General features: G+C 22.4%; 1 protein-coding gene across 5 annotated transcripts in view; it reads right to left on the reverse strand.

The window, feature by feature from the left end:
- Positions 1-3,045: 3,045 nt before the first annotated feature.
- LOC129612868 (protein still life, isoform SIF type 1) overlaps positions 3,046-18,490 on the reverse strand; it is a 73,586-nt gene continuing 58,141 nt past the window's right edge. For 2 of the 5 annotated variants that reach the window (XM_055526669.1, XM_055526668.1), the window contains exons 7-14: positions 13,778-14,031; positions 11,301-11,650; positions 10,763-11,229; positions 8,219-8,275; positions 6,027-6,189; positions 5,635-5,904; positions 5,400-5,529; positions 3,051-3,269 (exon numbers count right to left, since the gene is read on the reverse strand). In XM_055526669.1, coding sequence (XP_055382644.1) covers positions 3,258-3,269; positions 5,400-5,529; positions 5,635-5,904; positions 6,027-6,189; positions 8,219-8,275; positions 10,763-11,229; positions 11,301-11,650; positions 13,778-14,031 — 1,703 coding nt within the window. In that variant the 3' untranslated portion in view covers positions 3,051-3,257. Of the gene's footprint in view, positions 3,270-5,399; positions 5,530-5,634; positions 5,905-6,026; positions 6,190-8,218; positions 8,276-10,762; positions 11,230-11,300; positions 11,651-13,777; positions 14,032-18,490 lie in introns of all 5 variants that reach the window. The other 3 variants (XM_055526672.1, XM_055526667.1, XM_055526671.1) reach the window with 3 other exon arrangements.

Genomic DNA, 18,490 nt, shown 5'->3' on the forward strand with positions numbered 1-18,490 from the left:
TTGTAAATGAAGTAAAATTGTAAAATTATACTATAGCTATACTATGATTATAAAAAATAATATAACTGATATGACTAAATTTATTCAATATTTGAATAATAAATTCAATTTTTAAATGGCCTTAAGATTTATTCTTATAATCAAAGCTATTATGGTTGTAAGTGATTTCATTCATTAATTAATGCTAAAGAATATGATTAGTTTCATTTGCTTAGAATTCGATTACAAATTAATATTAATGAGATTAAAATATTTTGAAGAAGAGCAATAATTTTAAAAATTTATTGGCATACCTAATAAAATTATCGTATATATAGAAAATATTTTAAAATTTTACCTATACAATTAAAAATTTTGAACCCAACGATTTTCTTACAAAAAAATTTAATGCGGATATTAGTTTAATTTACTGCTTATTTACACAAACTTTTTCTCCCATTTTTATTATTAAAATAATTACGTACTCATATATTTCTCTTCTTATAATAAAATATAATACAGGTTAAAGTTTGACCACTAGATCTTAATAATATTATTACGAGTATTATATTTCCACAAAAACCGCAAAAAAGAAAAATTTTCCATGATAATATTAAAAAATTATTGCTGAATCAATTTGTCAAATCATTTATCTCCTATTATGCCTGTTATGTCCTTACAGGATATTATAATTTAATGCCACTAAAGGAAAATAATTTTTTATACACATCATTTTTAAAAATCGAAATTTTGTTGACTCATTGATAACTTATTTTTTTTATATTATACTCGTATTTTTTTTAAATAAAAACCGGCGAAAAACGGGGCCATTTGTGTTTAATTTTTTATTTTTGTGAATCGCATAATATGACTAAATTTCTTCTATATTATATTTTGTATACCATTAAAGAACTTTTATATTCTATATAGGTACAGAGCGGTAATAAAAAATAACAGAAAAATATCCAACACCAAATTTCTGTACAGCTAGCCCACATAATTTACTTGTTACGTCGTTGCCGTTGTAGTCGTCATCATATACGGGACTTTTAATTTTTTTATTTTTTTCTGTTTTTTTGAATTTCTCATAAAAACATTTTGTAAGGATATTACAATCTTCATTAAGAGGATAATCGAAAAATTACAAGTCATAAATTTTTCTTTTATATTTTTTTATTATTAAAATGTATATTGGGAAATTTCAAAAGTATTTTTACTCTTATATTTTGTATAATTCACTTTTTTTCCCTTGGAATATTTTTTTTTTTTGTTTTTGCACAAAATTATTGTTTTTACTTGTTCGTCCATAATATAGAGATTTCACTGAGTCATGATTTTAAGAATATTATTGCCGTTTTATGTGATAGAATGCAAAATTCACTTGTTACAGAGGTGTATCAGAATTTTAATAAAATTATTATTAAAATTTAAAATTGCCGCAAATTAAAATATATTAAGCAATATAATAGAAGCCAGAGATATCCCGAAAAGTGCTACTTCTAGTTTTCTTTAAAAAATCTATAGTTTTCGTATTTTTTTTTTTTGTTATAATTTTTGGAAGATATTTTTGAGTATTTTGGTTCTGGTCGTTGTAAGATGACAAAACTAATAATATATCGCGGCAATGAATTCCTTTATAATTTTATTCTAAATAAAAATATAATAAGAATAACTAGCTAAATTTAAAATTATCTCAATATTGCATTATCAACGATTGGTGAACGCTCTATGTAATAATAAGTGCTTTAAAAATAACATCATAATTATAAAAACAGATAATTTTGAAAAGTTTTGCAAAAAAATCTTAACATTTTTAAAAAACAGAAAACCTTTTAAATAAATTCATAATGGTAAACACTTAAAGAAGCGAAAACTTAAACGGTTTGGTCACTTATTAGTATTACCAAACAATATTTATGCATTCTGATGAAGATTCGCATAAAAATATAATTTGTTCAATACTGATTTGCTACCCATAGTTTCAGTTCACTTCTCTGTATATAAAAATTCCCGACTACTTTTAACTTCGTATCACAGTTGTAATGTTGTCAAAAATTAATGTTTATTTTATGGAATTTTCAATTTAATTATCAAATATTTATGCACTGTAACTCTTTCGGAATACAATATAGGAAATTTAAAAATTTTGGCATCTTTCTTAAAATCTGTTTTTCTTTACAAGATAATTTAAAAAGGATAAAATTACCGAATTCAAATGATAGGCTTCCCTCATTTGGAGAGTGTAAGTGATTAAAATAGATGATAATAGGAGATATGTTTAAAATTTGTATTAAAAGAAACTTGATAATCATACATTAAAATTAGAGGGTAATTACACAGACAAAGGATAATTTCGTGCTATAAGAAAAACAGTATGTTGGTATGTGGGTAATTTCCCTGCGGTAGATTTCCTTTATGGGTAATTGCTCTAAGTGGATACATAATTTGAACGGGTAAGTATTCCAAGTCGATAATTACTCTCATAGATAGTCATTAAGATAATCTGCGTTCCTACGTTATATAACAAAAATGTAGTCATTTGGAAGCAGTCATAATTATTATAAAATACAATAATAATATAATTATTATAATAGTTCTATGATAACTTTTATAAAAAAAAGGAGTATTAAATTAATTTAAATTTTTAGTTTAAACAAGTCAGAAGTCAGAATTTTGATTTTAATTTACATTTTGATTTCTTTTTGGTAAGGCTACCAGAATCACATTTTGTCTCTTACAAAATCATTATTATCAGTCAAAATGTGTCTTTTAACACGAATTTCGTTATAGGGTACCTACGTTGTATATTTAATGATGATCATTGAAAAATTTTTTTTTAAATGAAAAAAATGGAAATATTTAACAATGAAATATTAAAATTGATAAAATACATACTAAAATTTTTTCGTAAATTTTTAAAATTTTTTAAAATTATTTTTAAATTCCGGTTTTATTTTTAAGAATCATACAATAATTTGAATTTTTTTCTTACATAACAAAAAATTTCTACAATATTTTTATTTTTTCTTGTCTTATTTTTCTTTAAATTTCCAATATGTATTCTAAAAATTTCACAATATTATTATTATATTTGAATTTAAATTTTGTTTTTCAAAAAATTTTTTTTAAAAATGAATTTTGAAAAAGAAATAAAAATTTTTTGATATTATTATTATTATTATTATTGTTATTGTAGAGGTGTAATCGCCGTTGTTAATATTAAAATTTTAGAGACATCGCAACATCAAAAAAGTGTGATTGAAGAAAGTTGGTAATTTTTAAACAGAAATCTAAAAACAAAAAATTTCATTATATATAGACGATACTATTTTGAGATAAACTCGTAGATTAAAAAAGATTTTTTTTTTTGTAAATTAAAAAAAAAAAAAATGCAATCTACGTGAAAAATAATAGAAGGATTGGGAATAATAATAAAATTAATCATAATAATTATCATCATTTCAAATATTCTACAGTATTGACCAAATTGTAATTAGAGTCATTTTATCATCAAAACATGATATATATGAGACTATTCTAATATGAAAGTGCTCAGTTCTCTCTATAATTAATTCGTATAATCGGATAAGTTTTAACTGATTAAAGTATCTGAAATTACAAATGAAAATTGCTCAAGAATTTTGAACAATATGCATTTCCCGCAACAATTTAAGCGAAAAATTTGAAAAGAAAATATATTTGGAATGCCCTGGAATACTATATTAAAAATTTTCAAATTTGGTCAATTAGGAAATTTCTGGAATACTATACATTATGCTTCCTAATATGTGTATAACAATAAGTCAGTAAGGCAAGAGCTATTACAAAATTCAAGGTACATTAAGTATTTCTGTATTCAACAGTGTACAACAAATTAAAGAAACAAATTCAACTATAAATAACTTTGACTTTAAATTTTAATATAACAAAATTAAAAATAAATATCGAAATATACAAATATCATCTCCTTCAAATCTTAAAGTATTAGATATCTTTACTGCTTACTCATATTACTTCTTATTTTGCACATTAATTATTAATTTTCTTGCAATAAACTTGCAAAAACGTACAAATATATTATTTTTCATATACACTTTTAATATGCACATATGTATATATATGCATATAATCATTTTGCAAATTCATCGGGATAAAATTTTTTCTATTCTAATTTTTTGTTTTGCTTTAGTCCCATAAAATTATGTATATTGTTTACGTAGTGAAAACATGATTATTATTACATAATATAACAACAATTCACTGTAATATTACAGTAACATTATATTTACAAGCGATAATAAGGGCAGGAGAGAAGAGAGAATTTCTTAAATAATATTGCAGAGAACGTAAAAAAAATGAAAATCTGATTTATAACACAATCGAATATTTTGTATACGTTTACGAGTCCGTACTTTAATTTGATTAATAATTTCATTCAAATTTTTATTAAAAATAATTTTTCCTCTAAACATTGGTATCTGCATATGTATACAAAAATATCAAAAATTGATTTATGTATTGATTTTCTTATATTACATAGATTGCAATTTCTCAAATACGTAAAATTTATTCGCTCCAATTTTACATTTTTACTCATATAAATTTTAATTTTAAAAGTTTATTATTTATAAATAAATTATAGAAGGTGTTATTGTGTTTGGTAAATTGTAATAGAATTAAGAAATGCCTAATTCCTAAAGAGCTACTCAAAATTATTAAAAATCTTTAAAATTTCGAAAGGAGCAAACAAAATTTGTGAAAATTTCTCAATATGTGAAATTTTTCAATATGTGAAAATTAGTTATTACTTATAGAATAAAATTTAGCGGGGTAAAACACTGATGGGATGGTGTTAATCACTCATTTAACTAAATTAAGATTTTTTCAAACTATTCCATAGAAAAAATTTTTCTAATCAAAATTTCTCCACATAATATAGGAACAATATAAATTATTATTCAACAAAAATTATAATATCAGAAAAGCAAAAAATTTTACGGAAAATTGGAAAAATTTGGGAAATATATGCAATTTTCAATTTGTTTGAGGTCAAAGTCGTAGCTATTCATTTATTAAATTATGAGCAAATCAATAAATGTTAAGGCCATCAAATAATAAATTATATTCAATTATTGAATGTAGAGATGACTAATAGATTTAAATAATTTCAAAGAGATTTTTGATAATAATAATAATTTCAATATATTAAGCGGGAATATGTATTTAGAGCGTATTTAACAAAATAACTTAAAATCATGAAAAATTTTTTAAAAATTAATATTAAATTTTTTTTTGTTTTTGCATTTTAATTTTCATATTGATTATAAAAATAGAATAAATTTTTTATTAAAATAACAATAAATAAATTTAAAATATATATTATAAAGGAACATAATGAAAGAAAAAAAGAATTCACTTACCTCTGATGATGTTAAATAGCATAATCTTGAATCAGTGCTATCAATTGATGCTTGCTGAACAATACCATAACGTGTTTCACGATCACTCAAATAATCTGAACGTAAACTATCTTGACGAACAAATTCAGCCCTAAAATATAATTAAAAACAATAAAAATAAATAATTTTTTTTTTCGATATTTTTATATGAAAATAATATTTCAGAAAGTGAAAAAAAAAAAATTTTTTTACAAACCTTTGTTCAAGGGAATCAGCACGAGCACTTTTATAACCAGAATCATTTAAGCTACTATCTTGTCTTAATGATGGTAATGAATCCCATGGTGAACGTTTATGACCACCACCACCACCACCCCCACCAGTATTTGATGATTGTGATGGTACTAAACCTTGACCAGAACCGGAACCAAGTGTTGAACTACCAGAACGCCAACCATCTGAATGACGGAACCATTGAGCACGAGCTGATTCACCAATACATGATGCACAACGTGAATTTGTAAAACTATTATATAAATATAAAAATTATATATTTTTTTTTTTAAATTATCATTCATTGAATTAAAATATTATTTAAATGAATTTTTTATTTTATTAATTAAAATTTAAATTAAAAATCATAAATACCTTGAATTGTGATCACTTAAATAGCCACGATCACGTTCTCTTTCACGTTCACGTTCACGACTTAATTCATTACGATCACTATAATAACCATCACGATCACGATCTCTATCACGTCCAGCTATTGGTCGATGTGGTGGTAATGGTAATGTTGATGATTTATTAGCTAAATTTTAAAATTAAAATAATAAAAATAATAATAGTAGAAAAAGAAAATTAATTGAAAAAAAAAAAAAATATTTTAATCAAATGGACAATAAATAAAGAAATAAATATTTAGTTTTTATCCCTTCAATTTTCTTATCTCATATAAAATAATAATATTGAACAATATATACTATTTTAAAATTATTTATAAATTTTAAAAAATATTTTTTATTATAATTATGATTTCTTATAAGAACGTAAAAAACAAAGCAAATTATTCAATAAAATAAAATTTTAGCAAGCATGATTCAATTATGATGTATGAGTTTCCAAAAATAGTCATTTAAAAATTTAAAATTGATAAATAAAAAAATTATTCTAATATTAAAATCTTTTTTGGAAAAATAAGGAAAAGTATTTTTTTATATTATTATTTGAAATTAACTATGGAATATAAAATTATTAGAATATTTAAATCAGAAATTGATTGTGGAACAAGATTCAATTGAACAAGATCAATGATATTTAGCCGAGTTATTAATAGTTTAAAATGGCAAACATTAACAAATTAGAATTTAAATTTTTGAATTTATAGTTGTCACTTACATCTATCATTTCAAATTTCCTAGTAGTAAATATATCAAAATGAATTTTACTGAAGCTTTTAGAATTTGAGTAATTATTTAGATAATATTGTGAATAAAAATTATTAATATAATTCTTAAACTACATTATAGATTTAAAATTTAATTGCTGCTTTTACAAAAATTTATTAAAATTTATAAAAATTTTTTCTTTTTTCAATTAATTGATGCCTTCATCTTTCGATTACCATCTGATTTAAATATTTTAATATGCAAATAGAAAAAATTTATTTCAATTCTGTAAGCACAAAAAAATTTTGTGTCAAAATCATTTCTATTATTTAATTTTTAAAATTTTATTTAAAAATTTTATAGCATTTTTATTTAATTTGAAAATTAAAAAATCTATTTAATACTCATTAAATTATTTAATATTGAAAAATTTATTTAATACTCAACTTAGCAAGAGATGACAAGAGAGAAATGAGTGAGAGAAATGAGAAAATTTACTTTACCACTCCATTTTTAATAATAATAATATTATGAATTCTCTTCTCTTGAATATTATTGTATATGCAAATACCTAAATTTAACTCAAAGTATTAAGTTACATATACATTTCTTTAATGTAACATTAAATTAATAATAAAATGACACTGTTACGATTTCTGTAATTTACAATTATTGTTAAGCATTGATTGGACAATAATACTATATAAAATTTGGTATATTAATAATTTTATTTTATTTAATTAATTAATTTATTTTAATTTAATTTTATTCTATTTAATTAATATTTCGATTAATAATATTCTTGAATTTTGAGTGAAACTCAGAAATTTCTTCTTATTAATAATTATTGCTTATTAACTAGCTCAAGTACGACATTATTGCTTATTTTAAGAGAATCCAAAACTGTACAAATAAAATGAGTACAAATGTTATAAATTTTTAATATTTAAAGTGAGTAATAATTTTTGGAATTTTTAGTCATCTTATTATTAATGTTTAAAAGTAATTATGATTGTACTACAGTTTTGCTAAAATTAATTATAAATTTTTAATATAACTTAAATTTTAAAGTAATTTCGCACAGTTATAGCAAATATTTTACTTTTAATTCCATAATATTGTTGCCAAATGAATTGAAATTAATTTTTCCTATTTAAACTGTTATAATAATAGCGGAATTGTAAAATACATGACAAAAAAACAATTTTTTAATGAGAAAACAAAAAAAAAAAAAAAATTGTTTGTTTATTTTGTTTTCAAGTTGCATTTAAAAAAAAATTTTTTTTACACACACACATAGATGCCAAATTTAAAGGAATTTTTAAGGATTTAAATATTTTTTTCTTTCTTTTTTAAAGGTTTTATTTTGAGAAAACAATTTTGCAAGGATAATAATATTGTGACATTTTTTTTTGTTTGTTTTTTTTTGATTAAATGGGCGATATTACTTACGTCTTCGCATTGGATAGGGACTACGTTGAGTTGATCCTGGCAAGCTTTCAGCTAATTCTGCGTTTACAATTTTTTTTTTTACGTTTTTTTTTTTTTTGTTTAATTTTGAAGATTTTTTTATGATTTTTTGTTTTGTATTGTTTTTGTTTTTATTTATTTTTGCATTTGCAATGTTATGAATTTTTTTTTTTAATTTTTTTGTTTTTGTTTTGTTTTTTTTTTGTTTATTTTTTTTGTTTGAATGAAATTGAAAATGAATATAATTATGATGAGTGCATAATAATAAATATAATAAAAAAAAAAAAAATAAATGATTCTAAACTACTTATTTTTAAAAATATTTTAAATATTTATATTAAAAAATTTTAGAATAGAAATTTTAATTGAGAATAATAGCATTGTTTATGTTAATTGAAAAGAGTAGATTAAAGAAAATGTAAAATTTTGTTTTTTTTTACAAATCAAAATAGAAATCAAAAGTTTTTAAAAGAAAATAAAATTTAATTTATTAATTAAGGTGAACTAGTTCATTACTTTCTATTTCAATTTTATTTTCTATTAAGAGATTGAAAAATATGGTTGAAAAACCAAATTTTAGAACAAATTTTAAATCTGAATATTTCTAATTTTGATTACACTTGATTTATTGGAATAAAGAATTTAATTATTCGAAAAAAAATCTTTATAATAATATTATCATATCATATTTTAACCCGAATAATTCTGAATATTTCTTAAAAATATCTGTTATACAAAAATTCTGTTATATTTCATATATTTTCTTCTATTATATTTTGTTAAAAACATTTATTTTTTTTAATTTTTAATTTTTAATTTAAAAATTATTTTACTTATAAACTTGCACAATATACAAAATATTATAAAACTGTTATACAAGTTTAACATAATACACCTATAAACTTTACATACTTAGTAATTAGAAATTATTTCCATTTCTTTTCTACTAAATAATATGTTCTGTCATTTGCATTATTATCAAATTTATATTTAGAATTATATTTACTAGAATAGTAATAATAAAATAATTCTCATTTTCATACAATTCGTCTCATAAAAATATAAGGATATTTTGAATGGGCAATTAATGAAAATAATATAATTTTGAGTAAAATATTTAAATTTTTTAATTTTTTAAAGCTGTAGTAGCGTAGTAGTGTCATCCGTAATTGAAAAATATTTTCTAATTATTTGCACCAATTTTATATAAAATTAGTGCAAATTTTATATAAAGTTTTATACATAAAATATCTCTGTTTTATATAAAATTCTATATCTGAATAAGAGAACTATACTCAAGTCTATTATGTTCTATTAATAAATATATGAAAAATCTTAAAATTCTAAATAGCTTATTAAGGAGCGTGCCTAACTAATACAATAAAAATATTGTCATTCAATTTTATTTATTAATAGGCTTATTATGTGCCTATAGTGAGTTATTTTGAAATAGCGGGTATAGTTAATCAGTTTTAGTTATTATGAGTGAAATTTTTCTCATGAAATTGAATATAATAAGACTATTCATTTGACTTTACTATAATTTTGCAAGGTTTGAAATAATTTTTTAATTAAATTCAGGATCTATTTAGATAACCTACAATATAAAATATGAATTATAAAAAAATTTAATAAAATTAAAAATATAACAAAATATTATTATGTCAGATTAATAGTTAGTATTCGGAATACATATTCTAAAAAAGTGTTCTTATGTATAATTATTAAATATGTTAATTAAATTTGTCATTATAAAACAATAATGGCTTAGATATCTTAGTTCTAAATTATATGAGATTACAGTTCTAATATAAAAATTTTATAATTTTTAAAAATTATTACATTTCATTTACGGACAAATTTCAGTTCTAGGTAAGTATTAAATCACTAACACCTTGTAAAATTTCCCTAACAAACTAATAATTTTAAGTTTACAATGAAAAGTTCACCAAAATTATTAAAATTTTCTAAATTATTTAAAAATAAAATTTTACTATTGTTTTTTTTTTAGAAAAACATAAAAAATATTAATAAGTATAGTTAATAATAGATGAAACACAATTAATTTACAATAGAGGAAATATTGCAAAAGACCACATCAACAAAACCTTAAATATTATGAAAATAAAAAGGAAATTTTAGAAAAAAAAAATCAAAAGGAATAAGTAAAAGCTTGAATTTTAGCTTAAGATTTAAAAAATTTTCTTTCTTACATTTTTAAGAGAGTTAAGTAATCAAAAATAACATTTTTTTTTTTTGCTTAACTTTAAAACTATTCAAAAAAAAATTCTAGCCTTATAATATAAAATTATGTTTCATTTACAATTGAATAAAAAAAAAAAAAATTAAGAATAAAAATGACCCTATATTTTTTGTTATAAAATAATAATGATGCACTCTTCCTCTTCATTCAATAACACAATAAAAAAAAAAAAAAATCGAATTTATTACCATAATGGTCATCCATTATTGATAATAAAAAAAAAATTTTTTTTTTCTATCAGCATACTCTTATAATATACACACCTAAATTTTCCATGCTTTGTGATAATAAAGCTTCAAATGTATGTAAACTGTATGATTCAGCATCCATTCCTTTAGCTAATGTATTACGTAAATGCATTTCATATTCCAATAATAGTCTTGATGTTGGACTACCAGGTGTTGGTGTTACATTCGGTTGATTACCATGATGTGAATGTGAATGACGTCCACCACTACCACCTCCTCCACCACCAGGACCAGAACCACCACCACCACCACCTGTACCACCACTTCCTACACCGGGACCACCGCCACCACTACCTTTTTGTCCATATGATTGATCCTGATCAGAATTACCATTACTTGAGCTTGGTGTTGTTGCATAACATTGATTATCAAACATTACATTATCAGATGGTGGTGATCCTTCAATACAACCACGTTCACGTTCTAATTCCAAATATAAATTACGTTGTTGTGGATATCCTCTACCAATTTCATGTGAAGATCTAAAAACAAAAAAAATAGTTTTTTTAAATTTTTTCTTATATTTATAAAAATTATGTATGTAGGTGTATACCTTGATCCTGAAAATCTTGATGTTTGATTTGATGACCTTCCTAATGTATTATTATTATTCATAATATGATGTACACCATGTGCATGTAAATATGGTGTACCTTGTATATTATTTATATTATTTCCAGTATTTGAATTAGCATTATAATAATTATAACGACGTCTACCCATTTCTGGTGATGTTACTGGACTTTCAGCGCTTGGCATTGCTTTTAATACACGTTTCATAGTACCACCGCTTGTCATTATATTAATACCACTGCCATCAATTGCCATATTTTCGGTACTTTTTGTTTTACGTCTTGTATTATTATTAATTATATTGTGATGCATGTCATGAATATCGCGTGTCTAAAACGACAATATAAAAATATATGTGGTGAATAAAATTAAAAAAACACAAAGCCATTGATAATTTTAGAATGGTCCGATATGTGAGAGTATTGGACTATATGAGGAAATATCAAATGAAAAATGTTAAAAAAGAAAAAAAATATAATCAATTAAGGAAAAAATTTACATTTTACATATTATACGGTTCCTTACACAAAAACTACAACAAAAATATGTTTTAATTACCTTTTTTTACATTTTTAAAGGGTGATGAAAATTGTACAATGGTTGACAAATCGGGGAAAGAAAATGTAGAAGTAAAGGCAAATATTACTGACTGAATTGACGAAAAAGTTGTATAGCAGAAATCAACTGAAGCAAAAATGAAAGAACAAAATAATATAGAAAGCGTAAAATTTAATCACGGAATCGGCTATTCTCTCTAATAAATTTTGATATTGTGATTTTTGTAAAACTCTGCATTATCCTGTACAATCTTTCTAAGATTTGTTTTTGCTGCAATAGAATTGACAATGAAGAAAGCAAATCGAATAGACGAATAACATCTTTAGATTTTTACATCTATATTTTCAAATATATTCCAAATATATTTTTATGCCAGGGTTTAAATGAAATCAACCCTCCAAAATAAATTGGATATAGTATTTTTTTTGGCAAACAAATATAGTTTCACAACGACAAACTTAAAATATAAACGAAGCAACGACAAACAGACCGACATGCTATATCCCTTACAAACCAAAAAGTTCTATATTGGTTAGAAGCAAAACAAAAATTAAAGCCGGCTGGAAAAGAAAATCTTGTTTTTCTTTTCTTTTTTTATTGTAAAGCGAAATAAAAGAACATGTAAAATCTTTTGATAAACAAGGATTAGTTACAGTGTATATCTAAATTAACAAAATTTTAATGAATTACGAAAAACCATGGAAGGTATAGTTCATACGACCCTGTGATACCCTGACACAACCCTGCAAGATATAGTTGGCACGGCGATATAATATGGAAAATGATAATGATAATTTCTTTAAACAGAGGCTATAAACTTCTAGAATGTGAGCAATGTTCCGGACTTTAAATTTAAGAGCTATTCTAAAAGTATATGAACAAATTTTCTGTATTATTTTGTTACAAAAAAGCTTTATATATTAAAGTACATTAGTAATAAAAGTAAGTTGACGACTCTGCATTAATGACCTATGTCATTGATTTCGCAAATATGCGATATTCTACTTGATGAATTAAAACAAAAATTATAGATTTTGAAATTATATTAAGGACCAAGTTTAAAAGAGCGACAGAAAAATCAACACCACTGACTTGTAAAACGTTGATTATTGCAATAAAATTGGGAACAAATAACTATCATTTACAAAATCGGGTCAAAATAAATTAATTCTACTGTAATCTGTATTAATGCACTCTCTTTTTAATCGTATTTTACATTCTTTGTACATTTATTGTACATTTTAATGAATTTGTTTAAAAAGTTAAAAATCAAAGGATTAAGGTTATAAACATATCGATTAAAATACCATTTAACTAACTTTTATATAAATGGAAAATTTAGAAGTGAAAGAGTTAAAAATAATCTTTAAATAAAGAGTAAAGAAAAACACTTTAAAGCAAATTCAATTATAAAAACGTTAATCATACATTAGGAACACATATATGTACATTTATAATTGAATGTATAACATATAGCAAGTGTATAACACAAGGTTACAATGGCACTATAAATAAATGGAATTTTAAATGTGACATCTTCAATAAACGAAAGGTAGGTACATTATATTAGGTGAATAACCTTTGACTTGTACAATAATTTGAATTTTTCTTTTTCTGCAAATATTTGAATATTTATTTTGTAAAAGTGAGCATGATACCTTAAAAAGGTTCAAATAATAATTAATGAAAATGATTGTGGCTAAAATTTGGTGTTCATAAATTGTTATTATTGGAATTAAAATGCTTCCTTGAATACAATGCCTGCTGAAATAACATCCAGAACAAGCCCTAGTTAAATGTCAATTTCATTTGTCCTAACTAAAATTCTAACTTAACAATCTGTCCTTACATCCTAAATAGTAATTTTACATTAACCATTTTAGCATTTCACTAACTAACCATTTCATCGTTGTAATCTTTTGTGCGTGTACCAGTTCCAGTTGTTTTCGTTGTTGATATTTGTGTTTGTTGAAGTGTACCACCTGCTTGTACAGCTTCAGATTTTGAAGTTTCTTCAGACCGTATTTGATTTGCCATTTCATCTTGACCAATTTGTGATCCAACATGATTTTGTGCTCCAACACCGCTTATTTGTGATGTTGCTGTCATTGTATTTGTTTCTTGAGATTTCGTTTGCCGTGATAGTGTATCTCCTAAAAAAATTCAAAATATTATCAAATATTTTTCAAAATTAATGAAAATTTATTTTTCATTTATGCCTTTTAAAATTTGATAAAAAATTTCAAATATTTTCGATTTAATTTTATTAAGTTAAAATATTGGCCTGCTCATTTTTTAATTTGTTTTTTTTAGCAATTTAATTATCTACTTAAATTTTTAGAATGAACGATTTATATAGATTAAATTTAAATTGTTTTTAGACTTAAGGTTATGTCTGGTTACTTAAATAATATTGTTCTTTACCATTCCAAGTTTCGATTGTAACAAAATGTTTCCTAATTCAGTCTATGATAATTTGAAGTATGGCTCAAACCCAAATGATTTTAATTGACAAAACTTTTTTATTTACTTGAACTCTACCGGCGAGTTCGATTTCAACTCAAATTTACATTCCGAACTATCTCTAATTGTTATTGCTCAAACAGCGCCGTCGATAAACTAAGAAAATCTTAGAACATACACTACTTCAAGTGTTAGAAATAATATTAGAGCTATGAGTGAATTCGCTTAGAGGAAACATAATTTAATATTTATTGAAAAAAATTGAATAAAAATAAGTTTGATTTCAACAAGAGGTCAGTATGTAAAGAGCTCGAATAAAACTTCATTAACTATTTCTTAAGTATACAATTATACCATATAAAATTTTTCCTTGTCCAAATGCGTATTCGAGACTTTTAACAAAATAATATTAAAACTTTATTTTGGGATTCTGTGATAATTATTAATTTATTTCTCATAATATTCATTGCATTCTAAATTATCCCCATATACAAATTTAATTTCCAATTATTTTTCGAAAATTTTCACAGAAATAATTTTAGTATCTTTCTTTAAAGCATTATCATACGTCCATCATACCCAAAATAAACAAAAAAAAAAAAAATAAAAAACTAAAACCATCAGAGTACAAAAATAAATAGGTATACGGTCAGTGACTGGTGCGGTAATTTTACGTCATTCAAAATTTTAATATAATTTCAACAGCAGCTGTCAAAAATATTTAAATATGGTTTGTGTCTAATCTAAATGATTCTTTGTTTTGTTAAATTTACATTGTAAAAAATTTTTACTTTGCAGTTTACAGACACAAAATACAGGTATATTCTATTGAAAATATGTTATTGTGTGTGTAAAAAAAAAATATTATTGGAATATCTGTGAAATGGAAGAGATGCAATTGGAACTTACAGTTGGAATATATTTGAAGTAGTAAAAAAAAATAAAAATTAAAAAGGAAAAACTTTTATAAACTTTTACGGGAATTAATTTTGTATGTCATTGTATATATTGTAATATGTGTAAATTACTTGTATAAATGTAGTAGAAAATTTTTTTTTCTAAAATTAAAGATTCTCTATTATATTTTTTTCATGTAGGTTGTAGCATATATGAAAAGACAAGGTATACAAACATATAGTACAATATAATAATAAAAACTTTCATTTATTATTACCCCAATTCTCTTGACATTTAGTTGGGGAAAAATATATACATACATTATTATACTTTATAATACATATAATATTGTATAACTAACGCTTTTTCATTGTAGGCATGTGTGATAATGATTTCGTATAACAAGAGAATTAATTTATTGATATACGTAAAAACAGGTACATATTATACATAATGTATGTATGTAACATAAAATTTGTATTTGTATTTATATTTATTTTAAACAAAACATGTTATTATACATATATAATATGTATAACACACTATTGTATATAACAATATAATATAAAATATATCAAACATATTTTTCTGTATACTATAATATTCGAATATTGTTATATATGAATATTTATGTACCTATATGTATATACAATATTTAATTGAGAAGAAAATGAGCACAGAATGATGCTGTTATTGAATACATAAAATTAATAATATTTAAAGTTTATATATACATGTATACCACATTTGAATATATACCTATTACTTATACACATATTAATATTGTTATACACAATATATACATGCAAAAAAAAAAGCAAAATATATAGGTAGAAACCTTATAAATATTTTAATAAATTTTTTATAATATATTATTGAAATTTTTAAACGGGGATAAGGCTATACATATGCCAAGTACATAATGAAATAAGTGAAAAAAAAAAAATTTAATTAGAATTTATTCTTCTTCTTTTTTGTTTTGTAAATTATGTATAATGAAAAATTTAATTTTTAATTTAGGTATATAAATATAAGAGTTTCTTCCATAAAATTTTCACTCCTCATATAACCATAAATTGGTCAAATGAAATCGGGAATTACATTTTAATAAATCATATTCGTATAATTTATTAAATTATTATTATTATTATTGATACCAAGAGCTTCCTATACAGAAAAAAAATTTACCTATTCCTTCTTTCTTAAAACTGAGCTTAATAGAGTCCATATAATGTATAACACTATTACAAAATCTTACATATACCCTTTAACTTTCAAATTGTAGTGATAACACTACCAACTTCAGTTTCTACTACTATTAACATCTATTGGAATAAGCTAAAATTTATTACTAACTATGAAATATTAATTATTATTAACAAAACATTACAGTAATTTTACAACAATACTTAATTAAAATCTTATATTAATTGTTTTGCTGCTTAATTGTTATACAGTTCAGAAATTAAAATTTATAAGTCGAATTTTAAACTAAATTCTAAATAATTATATTGAACTCTATATAATATATATTTAACGTATGTATACCCCTATACAATTCAGAAATTTTAGGATATTTATAAGCTGAATTCTGAATTTTGTGTATTATTGTATACAAGTATTACTGGAATTTTGAAATTAGGATACTTTAAAAATTTTCATTTTTACAATTACAATTTATATAGACGATTTAAATTAAATAATAAATTGTATGTATATATAATGAAAAATTAAAAATATATATATTGATGTGTATGTACATGTTATATTAAAATGTCCTTGGGATAAAATGTTGTATAGTTAAGCTCAAAATTTTTAAGTAATAACTACAACCGCGTACACAATATAATTTTATATTATATATTATAACGTATGTATATGTGTGCATGAAAATATTCGTGTGTATACATAAAAACACAAAAAAAAAAAAAAATAAGAGATGAAAATTTTTATGCTCTAGATTTGAACTAATTTTTCAAAAAAAAAAAAAAAATTAAAATGAAATTTAAAAAAAAAAAACTAAAGGACGAAAAAATTATTCTGGTTTTTTTTTCTGTTTTTTTTTTCTTCGTTCTTCCCTTAAATGAATGCAAGTTGTGTTTTCTGTATTCAAAAAAAAAAAAACAAATAATGTCAAAGGTGAACTCGTCGTGTTATTTTTTGCTTCTTCTCTTCTTCTTTTTTTTTCTGTTTTTGAAGGAAAAATTTTCTTTTTTTTTCTGTTTTTTTTTTTTTTTGTTTTTTCTTAACTAGGTTAGGTACTTCTATAATAATGGTATAGAAATCATTTATAGGTCAAAAGTTTTATGGGATTTTTTTTTTTGCTTTTTCTGTTTGCTTTTTATTTTGTTATTGTTTTTCTTTTTTATTTTATTTCATGTGCAATCTATAAGTTGTCCTTCTCAATTTATTCTCTATTTTTTCTTTTTTTTTTGGTTTTGTATCCTGACACAGAAAAAAAATAACAAAAACTTGAATAAATCTTTTATGTTATATACTAAAATTATATACTAGTATAACATTTAAGTATATAGTAAATAAATTTTATATAAATTTTATGTACATTTTATGATTTATAAAATATTCAACTTATATTATTTATAAATAATATATTAAGGATATTTTCGTGTATATGATGTACGTAACATAGCAAAATTAAATATTTTAATAGTTTAGTGAATAAGAAAAGAGTCAATGAAAATGATTTTGTTAAAAAAATAGAGAAGAAGAAGGTAAAAAGTAAAACAAAATTTGATTTTAATCAAAAGTCTTCATATTTAAATTAACTTGAAATTTAGAAAAAATATTAAAAATACATTGTTGTTGCTTTTTTTTATTTCCTATTATTTTAAGGATTTTTCCAAATTGCTATAAAATTCCCGAGAAAGAAATTTGAGAAGAGTAAAATTAATTTCATTGCAATTTCTCTTGAATATCCTTTAATATATCTTCATATTTTCATGTATATAATAATGTACATATATACTAATATGTATATATATAAATATTTTAGAAATTTTTTAGGACAAACAAGAGCAACACTAAAATAAACACAAATCTTTTTCCCTTATTCAATTCCAATCCAATTTTTTGCTTTTTTCATAATATTTTTTAGGAATCCCCGGCACACTTTCTGAGTTAATGCAGGGACTAGACTGCATGTAAGGGGAGGTACTGAGAAAGTACGTGCTCACTATATTGTGAAGCTACGGTCTACCGGCTCTTTAAAGTTGCTCGAACTCATCAAAAGGG

The sequence above is a fragment of the Condylostylus longicornis genome, unplaced genomic scaffold, assembly GCF_029603195.1.
Source record: "Condylostylus longicornis isolate FDR11 unplaced genomic scaffold, ASM2960319v2 ptg000077l, whole genome shotgun sequence".
In the NCBI taxonomy this organism is placed as follows: Eukaryota; Metazoa; Arthropoda; class Insecta; order Diptera; family Dolichopodidae; genus Condylostylus; species Condylostylus longicornis.